Source organism: Cryptosporidium bovis (assembly GCF_009768925.1).
Source record: "Cryptosporidium bovis isolate 45015 chromosome Unknown contig_10, whole genome shotgun sequence".
Taxonomy (NCBI): Eukaryota; Apicomplexa; class Conoidasida; order Eucoccidiorida; family Cryptosporidiidae; genus Cryptosporidium; species Cryptosporidium bovis.
The window spans coordinates 303,755-322,683 of record NW_027125029.1 but is presented as its reverse complement, the minus strand read 5'-3'; the positions used below and the strand labels follow the sequence as shown (position 1 = coordinate 322,683).

Sequence of the window (18,929 nt, the reverse complement as noted above, 5' to 3'; positions counted from 1 at the left end):
ATATATGATATCGAGATATAGTACATGAAACACGTATTGTCTTGCATGAATTTCATGTTTATATAATATTTTCTGATATATCACGTTACTCATTTAAATACGTATATCGCGTCTTCATTTTTTTATTGGACCAAATACTATATTAAACCACTCTTTTGCGCATTCTTAACTTTCAACAAGTGAAATTTTCTATTAAAACGTTTACTCATACCTACTTAACATTGTATATATTTTTAGTTATTGCATGCACAAAGCCGCGTCACGTCTACTATAGAAATATATATTTCTTATCTCTATCTTTAGTCATGACAAAAATAATTATATCAAATAAAGATAATTATTAAATACTAATTTAAGAAACTGTAAACTATTTAATAAATAGTTATTCGATTAGTTTCGCAAATATGAGAAAAGGAGTATCATTTATATTTTGAATTTGTTTAAATGAATCTATTTTTGAAATAATTTCGTCGTCATACATGTACCAATTGTAATTGTTATCGCTAGAATTAAGATTTCCGTGTTTAAAATTGTTTTCACTTATTACATAATCGGGTTTGAATTTATTATTAGTTGTTATTTTATCAACTTGATGCTTTTTTCCAATGGCATAGTAGTGTCCCGAATTAATAGAATTTCCACGGTGAAAAACGAAGGCATATATCTCGTAATACTTATTCTGTATATTAATTACTTCTTTTAAATCAATTTTAACAAAATTATTTTTAATTGCAATGTTGGAGTTCCCGTTCCAAATATAATTATGAATAGTTAATATAATGTATTTTACTGGTTTAGTTATAGATAACCACTTTGTCAATGTAACATTGTTATTTTTGTAAATGCAGTTGTCGCAACCTTTATTATTATTAATGTTCTCTTTAGAAAAATAGTCCTCTATAATTGACTCAATTGAAAAATTTAATTTTGATTTATTATTCATTCTCAATGAGTATACATCTTTTTTTGATAATTTAACATTCAAATCCAATATTGAAACTGACTTATATTTTCTAATTTTTGTATTCATACAATTATTACATTGAATTAAATCCTCTATTTCAAACAAAAAAGGCATCGACAAATCGTTATTTAACGATTCTATGTTAGTTAGTAAGTATCTTAATAATTCGGAAGCATCGTGTTGTTTTCCAAAGTCGAATTGATTTGACACTTGTTTTATTAGTTTTGCCACATTAAATGAAACAATATTCTCATCTGACTTATCTTTCATCATAGATGAAACAATATTAATTAATAATCTAGAAATTACAATATCATTTTTATTAACAATTCGCTTGTTGTTTTCAAATATATATTTACATTTAATGAGCCATTCAATGAAATAATAACTTAAAGATAAACACTGTATAACAGAATTAAAATAACACGTATTGCCAAAGTTTTTAATCTTTTTTTCATGCTCATTTTTATTTACATATATTTCACTAATTTTGCTTTTAATATTTAATTTATTATTGCTTATATTGATGTATTCGCTTTTAATTTTATATTCATCCATTCCATATGACTTTTCTATAAGTAAACAATATAATTTATACAAATTAGATAAACACAATGACTTATTTTTATTAATATCATTTAAAATCCCTTTGCTATCTACACTTTTAAATAGTAATATTTCTTTTGTAAACGATAATATTTGATCGTTAATATATTCAGAAGCTTTTAAATAATCATCAGTAAAAAGATATAAGTTTACATTAAACTCCAATATCCTTAATAATATTTCTATTGCTGAATTTTTATCAACTAAATTACTTGAATTTTTGAGTGAATTTAACAACAACTGTACTATGTGGATAATAGATAATCTTTTTTGCATGCAATCCAAAAAAGATTGACTTACATTATTTATGGCAGAAATGATATATACCAAGATAATTTGAAAATTAGCTTCATTAATAGGTCCAAAATTAAAGAATATTAAAAACAAATTTGCAGGTATAGAATGAGAATTATTGCCATATTTGAAGTTGTAATTTGCAATTATTATTTGCATTGCCTTTTTAAATGTAGAAATAATTTGCTCCTTATTAAGGTTTTTGAATAAATTAATTAATTCAAAAAAATTTATATTCTTATGATAATTATTATTTCTATCTATTGTTATATAACTAAAATCATTAATACATTCAATATCCAAATAACTTAACGCTTTTTTTGTCACTTTTAATACATATAGTACGAAACCACTACTTTGTGTTGTCTTTTTATTTTCTTGATATGAATTTGAAATATAACCATAATTAGAAAGGAATTTAAAATAGTATATTGAAATGAAATCATATTTAATATCATTATTAATATGTATTGAAAACAAAAAATTGTTTATAATATATTTGATATTTTTTTTATTAATATGAATAAAAAAATTATATTTATTCCAAATATATATTATCCAATTAATCGTTGGAATAGGTTTTAAATTGTACATACTTTCTAATTCAAATACATTTGTTATTTCAACAAGAATGCTTTCAAATAATATCCATAATTTATCTTCAATTATATTTGTAAGTTCATTTTCATTGAAAAATAATTCAAATATATTAGAAAAAAAATTGCAGGCTGATGGTAGAGATTTGTTGTAATATTCAATGGAATATGTTCCAAATAAAGATTTTGCTAATAAATATAGGTCTAAATTAAGTAATTCAATTAAAAATGTACCTGAATATATATTTACAAGACTATTCAAATCATTAGTTACTATTTCATCCATAAGTAAACTTTTATTTATGTCACTTGAATGTATATTGCTGCTTTCATTAATACATTTTAACTTATCATTTTTCAATTTATTTGAAGCGTATTCAATCGATCTTTTTATATTTTTGGCCTCATAATTATTTATTTCAAGATTATCCATAATCGTTGGCATTGATTTTATAGTACGCGATGTAAAATAAGAATCGGATAACCTTTTGAAAGAGGATTTAGATGAATAAGTTGAAGAAAGCGATTCACATGAAGATGTTGGTGAATTTGGGTATATTGTCTTAGATTGATATGAATATAAGTAATCATCATTATCATCAACATTATTATTTAACACATAATTTCTGTGTAAACCATGCACATTTAAATCAATAAAATTATTAGCCATATACTTTGTGTTATTATAGCTTATCATTTTACTTTTTTGTTTTGTGTGAATAACTATTAATTGAACTCAAGTTCTAAGGAGAGAATTTCATAAGATTTCTATTACATATATTGTTATTTTCAATATTAATGTAATTTACCTATAAATACTTTGTACACTCATTTATAAACATTAAATACTGTTAATTTTGGCATATTAACGGTTATATAATGTGAACCATTATTTAGTCTTATTTCTACATTTAATTGATATTCTGTTCTACTTTTTTATTAAAGTTTCTTCGTTTTATTTATTGGCCTATAAACATTACAACATATATTAATATTATATATAAAATTCCTTATTGCATTTTCTATTTATTAAATTATTAGACTCCCGCTTTTTTCTATATACGGTACTTGTGGGTTGAAAGTATCCATGGTATAAATTAAGGGGAAAAAGAATTCATGATTTTTTAGATTAAATAGGTAATAATTAAATATAAGTAATTCAAAAAGTGATATAATTATTATTGATTGTATGTGACTAACAAATCTATTCACTTAAAACTATTTTTTCCTAAAAAAAGTTAACTGGGGTATTCATTTGATATTGCAAGATTATAGGGACATTAAATATGAGATTCAACAATAAGTTACATTTTAAAAAATAGGACATCAATTATTAATGAAAACAAAAAACAATATAGTGGAATATATTTCGTTTACAATTAATTTCAAAGTATAAATTATATTAATTCATTACAATAATAAATTGGTGTCTAGACAAAAATGTTTAGCTTCAGTTGCATGTAAATGTTAATTATGTTAATTTTGTGACTATAAACTCCATTTTAGAAGCTTATAAAGCTTAGAGCTTCATACTATAAATATAATATTGATAAGTCAATCAATAATGTCGAAATATATAGAATTATAATTAAGACCTTATATATATTGAAAACAAAAGAAAATTGAAACTTCACAATCAATATTCAATATTATATTTTATATGTTATCCTCCATAATTTGACTATCCATTTTCGATTGTTTTTTTCATAATTTCTATTTTTTTCTTGAAATTTAAATTAATTTAAGCATTCATTCTATAAGAATATTTGTAATACATAAACATCAATAATATAGAATAGGAGAAAATAAAAATGTCAATTGGGGAATTATAGTTATTTTTCCATTTGTATATAATATTACTCGAGAATAAAAATTATGTATACTTTATTGTGTTTAATCGTTAAATTTGACATTATTTTTTAACTACATTGTTATTTTATTAAATATAGTTGGTATATTTTTATTAACGACTTTAATATCATTTATCTTCTTCTACAACAGCAATAGGCAGTTGAACATAATAATAGGATAAAAAGAACAGGAACTGTATAAATAAGAATCCATACGGCATATTCTGGGATACCCAGTCTGTCAAAAATAGATTCATTATTATCGCTGTCACTTTCGTCTTCACCTTTTGTACCGGTTGTGTCTGAATTTGCTCTTGTAGATGTTATATTATTACTTGGTGTCGTTCTTTTTCTTATATTAACCAAACTGGATACTGCTTTTAAGAATCCATCTTTATCGAAATGCAAATGATGACTATCACTACCGGTCATTTCCTCTGTTTCATTATCTAAATCTGCTTCTGTACTTGTTTTTTTTGTTTTCCCAAAAAATTCAGATACTTTTTCGATTGCCTTGTCAATATCTGATTGAATCTGAGAATTTATACTTGAACCTATTGCTTTGCCATCTGTTCTAGTATCTGTTGTATCTGTTGTGGTATCTGTTTTAGTATCTGTTGTGGTATCTGTTTTAGTATCTGTTGTATCTGTTATAGTATCTGTTGTTGTATCTGTTGTTGTATCTGTTGTTGTATCTGTTGTATCTGTTGTATCTGTTGTTGTATCTGTTGTTGTATCTGTTGTTGTATCTGTTGTATCTGTTGTATCTGTTGTTGTATCTGTTGTTGTATCTACAGTGGTATCTGTTGTTCTGCCAGTAGATGTGGTTATTGTTTTATCTGTCGTAATTTCAGCATTACTGGTTGTTCTCATTGTAGCTGCAATGTCACCAGCTTTTCTAGAAGTTGACACTTGGCCAGTCTCTTCTGTAGTAGTTTCAGCATCCGTGTTTGTACTTTCAGTTAATCCATCTAAATTATCAACGGAAATATTAGAAAGATAGTCAGAATTTGCACTTAATTTATTAATTTCAGTATCATTTTGTCTATTATTAACCCCATTTTCGGACAATTTAAGTGAATTAATATACAAAAACAAAAATGTGGAAATTATGAAAATAATATGAATAATTGACTTCATTACTTTTATCTGATTCTTTTCACTTTTTCTGAAGACTTATATATATATATATATATATATATATATTTATTTATTTATTTATTTATTTATTTTTATTCCCACTTTTTTTTATAATAATAATTATTATTATTATACTATTATTTCTCAAATAAATAAATATAATATATATGTTATATATATATATATATATATATATACTTATTTATACTAAAACCTTGTAGATATATTTGTTACTTAGACATAAACTGATTTATGCTAAAATAATACAATTTACACTAATCATTGAATGACTAACGAGATACATGCTACATGTAATTTACCAAAATACGAGCATTGCATGCAAATTATCATTTAGAATATCTATTCATTTTTCACCTTTTCGAGAATCATATTCACCGTACTAGATAATATTGGCTGTCCTTTTTTTGTTTTTCTTAATAAAATCCTCTTCCTATTGTACCTTTCACGTTTTCTAACTTTTTTTTGTTTTAATAATTTCTCCTTTTCTTCCTTTTCCTGTATCTTTTTTTTTTTATTCTCCTCAGCTTTTTTAAGTGATAACCCATAAGGATTCGATTTCTTCGCCTTACCCATTTTAACTAAACTTTTCAATATTAACCTGTAAGGTTTATTTTCAGATAATGCTCTTTCTGAAATTTATTAAAGAACAATTAGGAAAGGAGTTTACATATCGTCATTGGTTTGTAATCACCGATAAGAATAGGTGATATTTGAGATATCTATAATGTACAAAGCAAAATGATCCTTTATTCTATGAATTCTATTTAAATCTATGATTTAATGATATTAATTTACTTTTAAATTGCAAATATTTTAGTACTAAATTGTGACATTTGACCCTTTAGGCGCCTTTCCGATTTCATTGCTTTTATTGAAGGCTAGTATTTAGGAATAAATTACCAAATATAAATACGTTTCTCAAACTAAAAAAAATAAATAAATAAAAGGGTGATTTTTAACAACATTTGTATTTTTTTTCACACACAAACTAAAATATAATAGAACATATTTACTTGATTATTAACTTAATTTATTGATATATTTTGTTTAATTCACTTTATATAGTTAAATATATGGAGTGTTTAATATGTTTTTCAGATCTTGAAGATTCAAACATTGTAAATTATAAAACAACCCAAAATTCAAAATGGTATAGATCAAAGTAAGTTTATATTATTTTTTTAGTTAACCGATGAACATTCAATAAACAATTCTATTTTCAAAAGTTTTTGTATTGAATGCATAGAAACATTGAAAAAAACACAATTTAATAGATATTGTGATTCTGTTATTAATACAAAGTGTTTGAAAGAACAACGAGCACTATTACTTAGGGGTCCTCCAGTAAGTCATAAATTAGTATAAAATTTAAATAAAAAAGAAATAATCAAATGTCTATTTATTTAAATTTTTAGATAAATATTAGAGATAGACACGGATTTCCTGAATGTGGTGAAGAGGAAGTTTACATGTTGTGTAAACAAATCGATAATACATTAATTGACCCAAAATTAGAGGGATCATTAGTTGGAGAAGAAAGAATCAATTATTGGAATTATTTAAAACAGTTTATATCAGAAGAATCACTATTGGGGAACAATGTAGAAAAAGATGAATAGTTTAATATCTAGTTTTATCATCCAAACTTTTGGCATGTTTTCAAATCATTTTTTTTAATAATTTGTTTAAATATAATTCTTTGCTCATCTCTGAGCATAACAAATAGACTCTGTTTACAATGATCATCAATAATTCCAAGTATATGATATAGACATGAATTTTTAATAATTTGAATAGATATATCTATTGCATTTCTTATATCTTGATTTAATATATTATTTTCTTTATTTCCTATAGTAAAATTACCTGAGTTTGAATAATTTGATAAATAAGAATCGTATTTCTGTATTCTTTTATTCAATGTGTTAATATAATTAATTAAGTCACATACTATTGAAATAGAGTATCTTTGAACTTTATTTTTTGTAATTTGAGTAACTATAAGGGGATAAAGTCTACTAATTCGCTTAAAATGTTGTATATATGAATAAATACCATAAGATAATATATGCTCATCATGAAATGATATCAAATTATCTCCTAAAGAAATTAGGTGTTTGAGAGATTCCTGTATTAAATGAAATTGTGAAATCCATACGTCTATATGACCTTTATTATTATTATTCTTTTTTTTATTAGATTGATCCCATAAAGGATTAAATAAGCTGTATAGTGGAAGATATGGTGATATGGTCAATGATTCAAAAATAGATAAGCAATATAACTCCTTATCATTGTCACTTAATTCTTTAAATATAAATTGCCATTCACCTTTACTTATAACATTTATCCCAAACAAAGACAGCTTAGATGACAAAGTTAATATCAAATTTGCTAATGATGTTATTTTATTATTTATCAAGCTTATTTTACCATTATTGTTAGAATCGTTTTTGTTTGATTTTGAAATGTAACAACTTACGCAACATGAATAGAGTATTGAAACTATATTTGATAACTTTATTAATGAAAATGTGAATAATATATAATTAACTTTTATTTTATCTTTTTTTGACATTAATTCACTTTCATTCAAAAAAATTTCGAACTTATCTACTAGTTTCAGTAAAAGTATTTCTAAATTAAAGTAAAGATTATCAGAAACACCCCATTTTTCATAGTACAAATTTTTGCTATTTTTAAAACAAGGTGAAAGCGATTTATAAATATAACCTTTATTTTTAACTATAGACCAAACAAAATCAATTAGACTTGTTATTTCCCAGAATATATCATTATTAATGTTAGTATTATCTAGATTCATGTTCATTTCTTGAAAAACTTCCGTTAAAAATCCAGTTGCTGGTGAATTATTAATTAATTCAGAAATATTATCGTAAAATTTCATATGTCTATATACACATGTTGTATCTTTGAAATAGTCATTTACCATATTGCTTCCCTCTAATATACATTTTATAAAGTATCTAACCCATTCATTTATTTTATTATTATTCACTGTAAATATTCCGTATTTTATATTTAACCTAATTATTCTATAGTGCACATAAAAAATATCAACGTATATTTTCTTAAGTTTAAAATATATAATATTCAGTAATTCTTGATTTTCTTTACACTTGCACATTAAACTATTGAATGCTTTTAAAATTACACTTTTAATCAATGTAATTGAAAAGTCTAATAATAAATTTCCCTTATTCATATTCTTAGTATCTACTAATGTTTTATTATTAAATATTTGCTCACTCATAGTTAATATTTCTTTTATAATAATTAGTATTTTTTCTATTCTATCCAACATTTCATTCTCATATTCTATATTTTTCTCAATAACTTGCTTATTAATTTCATGATTATCTAGTGTTATATCCCATTCCATTATATCATTGTTTATTGCTATATAAAGTTCACATGTTTTAATTATATAGTAAATCAAACTAATTTCACATTCATTTTTATCAATTTTTAATTGTTTTAACATAATAAGTCCGCTTACAGTTGATTTGATTGTATTTTTTTTATTAATTATCTTTTTCTCTAGTTTCTTTATTTCTAGTTTATTAACATTATCTTTTTCCTTGAAGCATTTAAACAATTCTATCAAAAACTGAACTTTAATTATCCATAAGTCATCTTTCATATAATTTATTATCTGAATATTTTTAATTTCTTCATTATTATCTACTTGTTTGTTATTTAATCTTAGCCACCAAAACCAATCCAAGTCATTCATTTCATTTAAAATACCATTAAAAAATTTCTCAGATATAACATTTTCATCCATTTCGTTTATTAAATAAAGTGCTGTTTCATTGAATATTGTTATTAATTTATCAAACAAATTTTTATCCTTGTATTCTAATTTAATTAATAAACTTAGATATTTATTTAACTCACTTTTTTGTATACTGTTATTAAAATATTTAACATTAATCTCAAATATATTGTTCATTAACATTCTTATTAAATCATTAACATTCGCCTCTTTTTCTATTTTGAGCCAACTTAATATACCAAATGTTGCTTTCCCAACTATGCTTAAATCGTTAATATTTTCACACTTGAACTTAAATAATAAATTGTAATAAAATCTATATATTATTCCAAATGTAAAACAACTATTTTGATTTATTTCAACTTCACTGTTCAATTTATCACAAGTATCTTGATATAAATATTTATTATTAACAAGATACATAATTATTTCTTTATTATTCAAAAAGTCAAGTAGATTAGATAGTAAATTAAATTGATTATCATTAAAGTATTCAATTAAATTCGTTTTTTTGCTGTTATTCTCATTAAATATATTTTTGTTTGGCTCAATTTTTCTTTTTTTTGAACTATCCTTACTAGTTAATTCACATAATGCATCAGTATTATTAAAATGTAGTTTTGTGTTTATTTCCTTAAATAACAATAAAAACAAATATGGAACCTTAACTATACTTTCGATTGGAATATAGTATCTATTATTTCCGCAATCAATCCTGTTATAAACATAAATATTTAATAGTGAATTTAGATATAATCTAAAACCATTATTTTTTTCACCAAAACTATCCTCTAAATAATAATATTCTGATTTCAAATAGTTACCTATCTCTTTATAATTTGAAATATTTAAGGATACGAATCTAGCTAATATTCTTTCGATTATAAATTTAAATTCAAAATTTGATATTATTGACATTAATTCTTCATAATAGTCAAATATTAACAATATTTCATCCATTTTATGCACACCAGAGTCTCTTAACCTTGTTAAATAAAATATAAAATGAACAAGCTTTAGATAAAACAGTCTGACAGATGAATTTTCTAAATATGTATTGTAAACTTCATTTGTTAATTTAAAATTTTCTATTTTTGAATAGTAATACTCCATTTTTTCTATTAAATCCTTTCTTTCATTCATATTCCATGAAATTATTTTTCTAATTAAATTTATAATTCCACAATTTAAAGTTATATGTAGTAAATTATCCCTAAAATTCAATAAAAGACCAGAATTTGAATCATATTTATTTACATATTCGTGAATCTCTTCCACTGTATTCTCAAAATCATTTAATGAAGATTCGCATATTGGTATTGATATTAGCAATATTCCAAACCATGAAGTTGAAATATGTTCATGTAGTAGACTTTTATTTTTATTTTCTTTTACAAAAGCAAAAAATGACTCTATTATAGTAATAGCTTTTCCTGGTAATATAGAATTGCTAATATTAGTTATTACCTTTAATATATTTTGGTCCAACAATATCATATCACAAATATCAAGATCAAGAGTTTGATTCAAAAATATCTTACTTAACTCTGAGAAAAATAGTGGCAAGTCATGGAGTTTTGTAAATGTCAGTAGAAAAGCAGAGAAACAGTTAGTTATCGATAGAATAATTGCATTTTTTTTAATGAATAAGTAGTCCTCTCCTTTTAAAAGAATATTGTCTCCATAATCAAGAAATTCTTTACCGTTTAATTCTGTTGAAAAGCTTAACTGAGAACCACTGATACCTTTTTCATTATTTATGGAAATCAAATCCAACATCATCATTTCCAGTCCATTCATGTGATTTATGCCTTTTTCACATTTATATTCTGCTAACTTTCTTTTTTTAAGACTACTGCAATTCAACTTATTTTTTATAACTCCAAAAGTTAAGAACACATCTGAAAGTATATTTAAAGATTTAACTGGATCTATAAGAATGCAATATTCATAACATTTCCAAATATGTGAAAATGTTTTTTTTTGTAATATACAATCATGCAATTTTTCAAATATATTTTCATATATTTTTAATTTAATATTAAAATCTATATCAAATATTTTTGTAGACTCTCTTATATTAAATGTGTTTTTTTTGATAAAAAAATCAAAACATTCATTTACGTATTCAATGTTGGACTCGAACTTATCATTATTTTTCAAATTTACATGTAAAAATAAATAGAATAATAAATATTCACTACTAACCTTATTTGTACCATCGTTAGGAATTACTTTCAAATCATTTTCTTTGTTTTTTTTGTAATTTATATCGTGCATTTTCTTAATAATAATTGGAATAAAATTGCTATATTTAGATTTTTCTCCAATCAACAATTGAATTAAGTCATTTGTATAATTTAAATTATGTTTCCTTTGAGATTCGGCTTTAATTAAGTTAGAAACATTATTACTTAAGGCTAATTCGATAAAAGGTATGTGTATTTCCGAAACAACTGTTTGGATGATTTTATATATTTCATCTATAAGTCTTATTTTTAATTTGTGCGTGTTCAAGTCAATTTTTCTACCTAATTTCTCGAGTTCCTCAGTTTCAAGTTTATAATTAGTCCAAAGAGGATCAAACAGAGAATTAATAACAATATTAAATCCTTTTTTTGGCTGAATGTATATTGTTAGCAGTTTGTTCAATAAACATAACATTGAAATTAATAACTTTTCCTTTAATATACAGTCTGAACTTAAGTAGTCGCACAAAAATCCAACATAAAGGTCAAAATCATTCACAAAGACCTCTGGAAATCTTTTTTCCATCAATTTTATTATTTTAATCCAAATTTCTGTTTTCTCATGTGAAAAACCCAGTTTTAAATTAGGAAATAACCATTTTGACCAGAGTTGCGAATATCTTATCATAGGAAAGTCATCAGGAAGATTTAAAAGGATGGTGTACAAAAATTTTAATTCTTCAAATGGTATTTCATCGCTTTTACTTTCATTTTCAAATGGTAATTTTTTACCTTTTAATATATACCATTCAAATAACCATATAGATATATTTGTTTTACCACTTCCTTCATCAAATATATCAAAGTCTGATAGAAGAGAGCCAAGTTCTCTTCTGCATTTAATCTTTAGTAAATTTGAACTCATTTAATATTGTTATCTTTTTTTACCACATGAAAGTACCTGTTTTTTTTTGACAACATTTACTTAAAAAAATGCCGCCTTTTTGAGTCCAATAAAAAAAACAGTAATTGCAATAAGATGTATATATTCGGTATCGGAAATAAAAAAAAAATACTAGTTTAAATCGTTAAAATCTACAGATATTTTATTTTTCGCAAATATGAGATGGTGAAATGGATGAAGTAGATGCTAATATCCAAAATTCCTATATTATTCAAAAACTCATAAGTAGTGGGGGTTATGGAAGGATAGAGCTGGTCAAGGAAAGATTATCAGGTAAATACTATATTTTTAAAACAGCAAATTATATTGAATTAAATCCAGTGATACATAAGGAAGAATCTATCCTAAAAGAGATAAAGAGCGAATTTATAGTCAATTTTATTAATTCTTACACAAATTATTTGGGTTTTAGAACGCTAATATTAGATTACTTTCCTAGAGATCTTAGAAGCATAATTGAAAATTATAAAAGAAGTGAATTTTCCTTTGATTTAAACTTGAATAAAAATAAAACTACTGATTACTTTGACGAAACATTTTTTTTCATTGATATAAATACTAAGAAAAAAATATTATTCCAGATCATATCTGGTATTAATGATATTCATAGTAAATCAATTTCTCACAATGACTTGAAACCCGAAAATATTTTAGTAGATAAAGAATATAACACCAAAATATGTGATTTTGGTAGTTCAGTTAAAATCATAGATGAAAATGTGGAATTTATAGAGGTAAGTATTAATAGTTATATTTAAAAATAAAAGTGAGGAAGTTCCTATTGAGATTATTATTAACAAAATTATTTTTTAATAACAATGATAGATTTCATTATTAATACTGTCATTTCCCACACTTTTAGTACTCTGTGACGAACTACTATTTATTAAAATGCTTATTTATTGACAAATTAATTGAAGCTCATCAATAAATAATTATTTGAATTAAAAAGGCGAATCTGAGAGTACTAAATACAGTAACTGGTACTTATAAATGGTCTAAAATTAGATTATTATATGAAACAATATATGCAAAAAATTAACGACTAATGTAATACTATTATATAAAAAATAAAGACTAATAGATAATTATTTGATTAATATTTAAAACAAATGTTAAGACAAATTACAATAATTATAAATCATTAGGAACAAATATAGCTAATTATTTTATTTTTCAGTGAATTAACTTTTTTATTAATATACATTAAAAATAGATAATACCAACAAATATTGCATACAAAAGCCCAGAAAGGTTATTAGGTACAAAAAATCCACGCGATTTATATTCAAGTGATATTTGGTCGTTTGGTTGCGTTGCTTTAGAGTTATTAACTGGCAAAAAAATATATGACGGCAGTTCTGAGTTTGATCAGTTAATAAATATTCTAAAAATAGTCGGCACTCCTATTAAAGATAATGAAAATGAAAACACCAATTGTGAACTGGATGACTACTTTTGTTCATTGCCATCTGTTTCAGAATCAGGAATAATGATACCTATATTTACAGAGAATTGGTGCATAATTGATAAATATAAAGACAATAAAGAATATGAATGTTTTATTAATTTAATTAAAAAGACATTAAATCCTTATTCAAGAAAAAGAGCAACATCTAGTGAAATCATTAAGTTTGATATATTTTCAAATTTTGTGTAAATATCTAACTCTCTCTTGCATTTTATCAAACTTTAATGAGCTATAACACTTGTTATCTTCGTACTCTTTTTCATCAGAATCATCTGAACTTTCATCGTTATTTTCATTTAATTCACTCAATTTAATTACTTTATTTTTAAATAGTAGATTCTCTATTGAATTTTTAGTTATATGCTTATCTTCATCTTTAAAACTAGACAAACCAGTTATCTGAGCTACAGTTATGCCATTTTTATATATAATAAAAACAGGTAATGATTTATCTGGATAATTAGGTATTATATCTGAAGATATACCTTTCACAAATTTAATGTACCCATACTTTTTTGAAATATATTCATCTAATATTCTATTTATTAACCGACATTCTGGTAAAGAGTCTTTGAACAAGTGAACAATGACTGTTGTATTATTTTTTGAACATTCAGTAACTTCCTTTACAAAATCTTGTTTAGTAATATGATAAACAGTGCCATATTTACTATTTTCCTTTGCTTTATCTTTTAGTAATGCAAGCCTTTTTTCTCTAATTGCTTTTAATTCCATCTCAAAATCCTCATCTATATTTACATTAATATCGTCTATTCTTTCTAATTTTGAGTTTTCAAATACATTTACAGATTCCAATGCATCAATACGTTCATTATATAATTCCTCATTCTTTTTTTCAAACTCTCTTGGGGTCCATATTCCTCTTTTTACCATTTGATCCTCCCATTGTGTTGTTATATCTGTTGGATTTGTCGTAGACATATTTATTTACTTCTTCACCTTTCTGATTATAGATAACTATCCTTCTCTTATTTGTAATTAATTATAATGGTTTTGCGTCCTTATCAGGTTACTTTAATCTCTTTTTTTAGCACAAATAACCTTTTTACTATTAAGATCTCTTGTTATTAGTATTATTGTGCAATGTTATTGAAATAAACTCTAATTTTTTTTTTTGTAATAAAAATATAATTCCTGAAAATATTGTTTCACAAAACGCGCCCAAAACATGCATTTGCGATCAAATAAATTTTTTAACAAATTAAAAATAAAATAAATACAAAATACAACATGATAACATTTACATTTTATTTAATTTAGTTAATTAATTTATAATAATATTGTGCTAATTATTTTCTCATCATTGATTTCACACTAAAATTATGTCTGGATTTAACATATTTATGCTCATAAAATAAACATTTACTTTCATTTTTAGTTAATTAGTTAATTGAATTTATTATTCACTTATATTGTTACAATATTTTACAACTTTAAGCATAAGAAGTATAAACATAAGAAGGAATTTGAAATGATAACAAATATTAGTTCGTAAAAAAATTCCTTTACTATTAACTGTTATTATCTTGCATTTAAAGGTGATATAATTTTAAACCCTAAAATAAACTGTTTGCTTTTAATGACATTGATTTTTTATTTTTTTTTAATTTAATTTCGGAAAAAAAGTACACTGAGTTCTCAGTGTAGCAAACATTAAATTAAAACATTTATTTTTTTTTATTTGATTGAGGTACACTTAAGTTTTGCGTATTAATCATAGGTATATTTCTACTATTTTGATTAGATCTTCTCTTAATTCTTTCTGACCAAGTGCTATAAAGAACTCTATTTTCAGGTAGGAAGTATTCAACATTATGTTGTCTTAAAGTATGTAAAATAAAAAGATAAAAAGGTGTTCTTATTTCAAGAAGTCTTTCCCATTCATAAGAAGGGCTACAATTTGAAAAAGAAACCTTCGTTTCAATATAGTGACCAGGCTGAATTGAATTAATGTATACATAAACTGAATTTGGAACGAAATCTTTCGGACGATCATTTGCGTATTGTTGAATACTTTTAGTAATGGCATCAAAGACAAATGGACTGGTTAAATCAGACACATAAAATTTCATTATATGACTGCTTTGAATTGCTCTTGTTTCATTTGAAATACTTTGATCAATTAACCAGTAATTAGGGTATATTATTGGAACAGCTTCTAAAGTTGAAAAAACGGTACAAAAGGTTTGAATTTTTTTAACCACCAATATAGGACCAGAATTTATTCTAATTCTATCACCTTGATTATAAGGATTTTCAAATATAACAAAAATAACTGAACTCACAAAGTTACTGTATAATCTATTTAATGCAACCGATATTGATGAAACAACAGCGGCTCCAGAGATAACTAGTGTATTTACATCTACTCCAAGAATAATCAATATAAATATGGAAGCGAAAAACCACAGCAATATTGATACCATTCTCTTAAATACCTTCGCCAAGCCTTCTTGTGATTCTAAAGTGTTAATCATTTTCTTCCTGGATTCATACATAGTTACTAACAATCTCACCCAATCTTCTTCAGAATATGACTTTCTTCCAGATGGATCTATTACTTTTAAAAATGTTTCTACTGATTTTCCATATAATACCTTTAACACTTCTATATCTAATACTAGTGGTTTGTCATTGTCATCCTCATCAAAAATGGAATAATCATTTATAGTCAACACACCATAAGGTGTTGTCGGAATAAATGAGTTAAATCTTTTAAATTCACTTTTTGACTTTTTTTCTTTGTGAGAAGAATTCATTTCGTCCATTTTTTTAAACTCATCTGATGGAATTGTTTTAAATTCATCTAAGCGCAATAAACTAACTTTTTTATTGGCATTATCATTATCAACATTATTTAAATTACTACCTTTATTGTCATTGTTGCTTACTACATTTCGATACCATGATAAATTGTTTATTTTTGTATTTGATCCCTCAGTGAAATTAACTGTGGTTTTTTCTATTTCATCATCCTCACCAAATGATGAAGCAGAAGAAGAGGTTGGTGACGAAGATATCTTCGACGATATTGTTTGAATCCTATAAAAATCACCAGAATTCAATATCGATGAAGCTTCTACTGCTTCTTGACCATCTTTATGCTCACCAAAATCACCATCCAATCCATATCCACTTGAGTTATTATTTAATTTATATTTCCACTTTCCCATAAATAGTAATATTTCATTAGAATTTTGTGCCATGTCATTAAACAATAATTTCGCATATTTTCTAGCATCTTTTTTATTTTTAACTTCGATGTATTGATTATCATGGTAGAATATTGCGGAATACTGTTTTACAAATTGAACTGCAAGCCAATTTTGATATTTTTTTTTTTTAATTTGAGCAATACCCTCCTCAGTAAGGAAATAAGGTAATATAATAGAATCACCACTATTCATTGGTTTTCCCTTGAGACCACTAGAAGATGAATATTTATTTGATAAAAAGCTTTTTTCTTGTCCCGGATTAAGCCTTAGACCATCGACAATATGAGGTCGTAGTTTTGTCCAATTACAATTAATAAGTCTTAAAAATCTATATTTAAGTAAGAATTCAATCATTAATTTTGACATAGATCCGATAAAATTTAACATAAAATAAAACATAATAAACGCTAACACCAGCCTTCTAATAGCAAATATTAAAACCATAAGTCTTGAATTAATAATTATCATTGCAGAACTTGATGATAGTATTGTTGGAAAAGCTACAAAAGGTATGTTATATCCAGAATTATCACTTTTCATGACTAACTGCAATTTCCATAATAATGTTATTTGTCCTGCCCATAAACAATATATAAGCTCAGGATCTGCCGTTCCCGATAAAGCTGCAAATATCCTACCTTCTGGGCATAACCATGGCAATAATAATCTAAATATGATTGATCTAAGAATAATCATTATTAGATATGTAGCAAAATCCATAAAAAATATTATTGAAACGCTTATCCCTGTTTCCTTTGATGATGAATTATTGTCTAGCAGCGATATTAAATAAACAGTTAGTGATGTTAATCCTAAAAATATTAACCAAATTACAGGACCATTATCAGGGAAAAAAAATCTATGTATAGTTACTATTAATGATTCTGATTCTTCATCTTCCTCATCTTCTTCTTTTTTCTCCTCAAAAACTTTACTTGGTCTTTTGAAAAATAAATCACTACCCAGTCTTTGAAAAAGATTCTTTTGTGACTTTTCATCATCCAAATTACTACTCATATTAGGTTGATCATCATTTCTGCTCATAAACACATCTATTTTATCCATGTTTAATTTTGTGTCATTCGTTACTTTATTTGTATTCAATTTTTTATCGTTACCTATTTTTCCCCCCCATATTGAAAATCTGTGATTTTGATCTCTCTTATCAAAATTTGGATCTGTATCTTGATCATTTTGTTTCCTCCAAATTATTGAAAACCTAGTTCCTCTCCTCCCTTTTTTCTCTTCATTATTTATCACTTTTTCATTATTTTCAAGCCCTGTGTTCATTTTTCATTAATGCCTCTTTTCTTATTTACCCAGGTTTGAAATATTTATATTAAAAAGATTACTTTAATTATATATATTATTTTTATTAAACCTTGAATATTAATATACTTATATTTGTATTTTATTAAAAAAATAATTAGAGAAAAAATATTAAATACTTTCCTGTTAAACAGTCCTCAAACATCAATTAATTATGTCTCTCTTTGTTTTATACAATTGCAAGATTGCATTTATTTTCCAACTTATATGAACAAATACAATATAAATAACTGTAGTATAAACGGATAAATACATACATTCATACTGCATCTATATATACTTATGCATGCAAGTATGTGTATATGCAATGTTCATAAATACGAATAAATAAATAAAAATACATGCATATACATAATATATTCCAAATTTATGTGTTTACTTATTTGTTTATACTTGTATAATTTCTTACTGTGCCTTCTCAATATAAATTACAGATGCACTGAAAAGGAAGAGGTAAATATATACTTTTT

At 24.4% G+C, this 18,929-nt stretch overlaps 7 protein-coding genes across 7 annotated transcripts; 2 read left to right on the top strand and 5 right to left on the bottom strand.

Annotated features, from left to right (window-relative positions):
* Positions 1-382: 382 nt before the first annotated feature.
* Positions 383-3,157, bottom strand: FG379_000263 (uncharacterized protein; the record flags this gene model as incomplete). Its single annotated transcript, XM_067325673.1, has 1 exon — positions 383-3,157. The coding sequence occupies one exon, from the start codon at positions 3,155-3,157 to the stop codon at positions 383-385; it is 2,775 nt and encodes a 924-aa protein (XP_067183217.1).
* Positions 3,158-4,442: 1,285 nt separating this feature from the next.
* FG379_000262 (signal peptide plus GPI anchored membrane) lies at positions 4,443-5,450 on the bottom strand (the record flags this gene model as incomplete). The annotated part of the gene is made up of 1 exon (XM_067325672.1): positions 4,443-5,450. One exon carries the CDS (start codon positions 5,448-5,450, stop codon positions 4,443-4,445), a length of 1,008 nt encoding a protein of 335 aa, XP_067183216.1.
* A 1,094-nt stretch (positions 5,451-6,544) lies between these two features.
* FG379_000261 (uncharacterized protein) lies at positions 6,545-7,076 on the top strand (the record flags this gene model as incomplete). The annotated part of the gene is made up of 4 exons (XM_067325671.1): positions 6,545-6,633; positions 6,698-6,815; positions 6,887-6,997; positions 7,050-7,076. The coding sequence occupies 4 exons, from the start codon at positions 6,545-6,547 to the stop codon at positions 7,074-7,076; spliced, it is 345 nt and encodes a 114-aa protein (XP_067183215.1).
* Positions 7,077-7,107: 31 nt separating this feature from the next.
* Positions 7,108-12,384, bottom strand: FG379_000260 (uncharacterized protein; the record flags this gene model as incomplete). Its single annotated transcript, XM_067325670.1, has 1 exon — positions 7,108-12,384. The coding sequence occupies one exon, from the start codon at positions 12,382-12,384 to the stop codon at positions 7,108-7,110; it is 5,277 nt and encodes a 1,758-aa protein (XP_067183214.1).
* A 209-nt stretch (positions 12,385-12,593) lies between these two features.
* On the top strand, positions 12,594-14,043 carry FG379_000259 (uncharacterized protein; the record flags this gene model as incomplete). Its single annotated transcript, XM_067325669.1, has 3 exons — positions 12,594-13,157; positions 13,640-13,982; positions 14,006-14,043. 3 exons carry the CDS (start codon positions 12,594-12,596, stop codon positions 14,041-14,043), a joined length of 945 nt encoding a protein of 314 aa, XP_067183213.1.
* A 25-nt stretch (positions 14,044-14,068) lies between these two features.
* FG379_000258 (uncharacterized protein) lies at positions 14,069-14,836 on the bottom strand (the record flags this gene model as incomplete). The annotated part of the gene is made up of 1 exon (XM_067325668.1): positions 14,069-14,836. The coding sequence occupies one exon, from the start codon at positions 14,834-14,836 to the stop codon at positions 14,069-14,071; it is 768 nt and encodes a 255-aa protein (XP_067183212.1).
* A 746-nt stretch (positions 14,837-15,582) lies between these two features.
* On the bottom strand, positions 15,583-18,420 carry FG379_000257 (multi-pass transmembrane; the record flags this gene model as incomplete). The annotated part of the gene is made up of 1 exon (XM_067325667.1): positions 15,583-18,420. The coding sequence occupies one exon, from the start codon at positions 18,418-18,420 to the stop codon at positions 15,583-15,585; it is 2,838 nt and encodes a 945-aa protein (XP_067183211.1).
* Between the last annotated feature and the right edge of the window lie 509 nt (positions 18,421-18,929).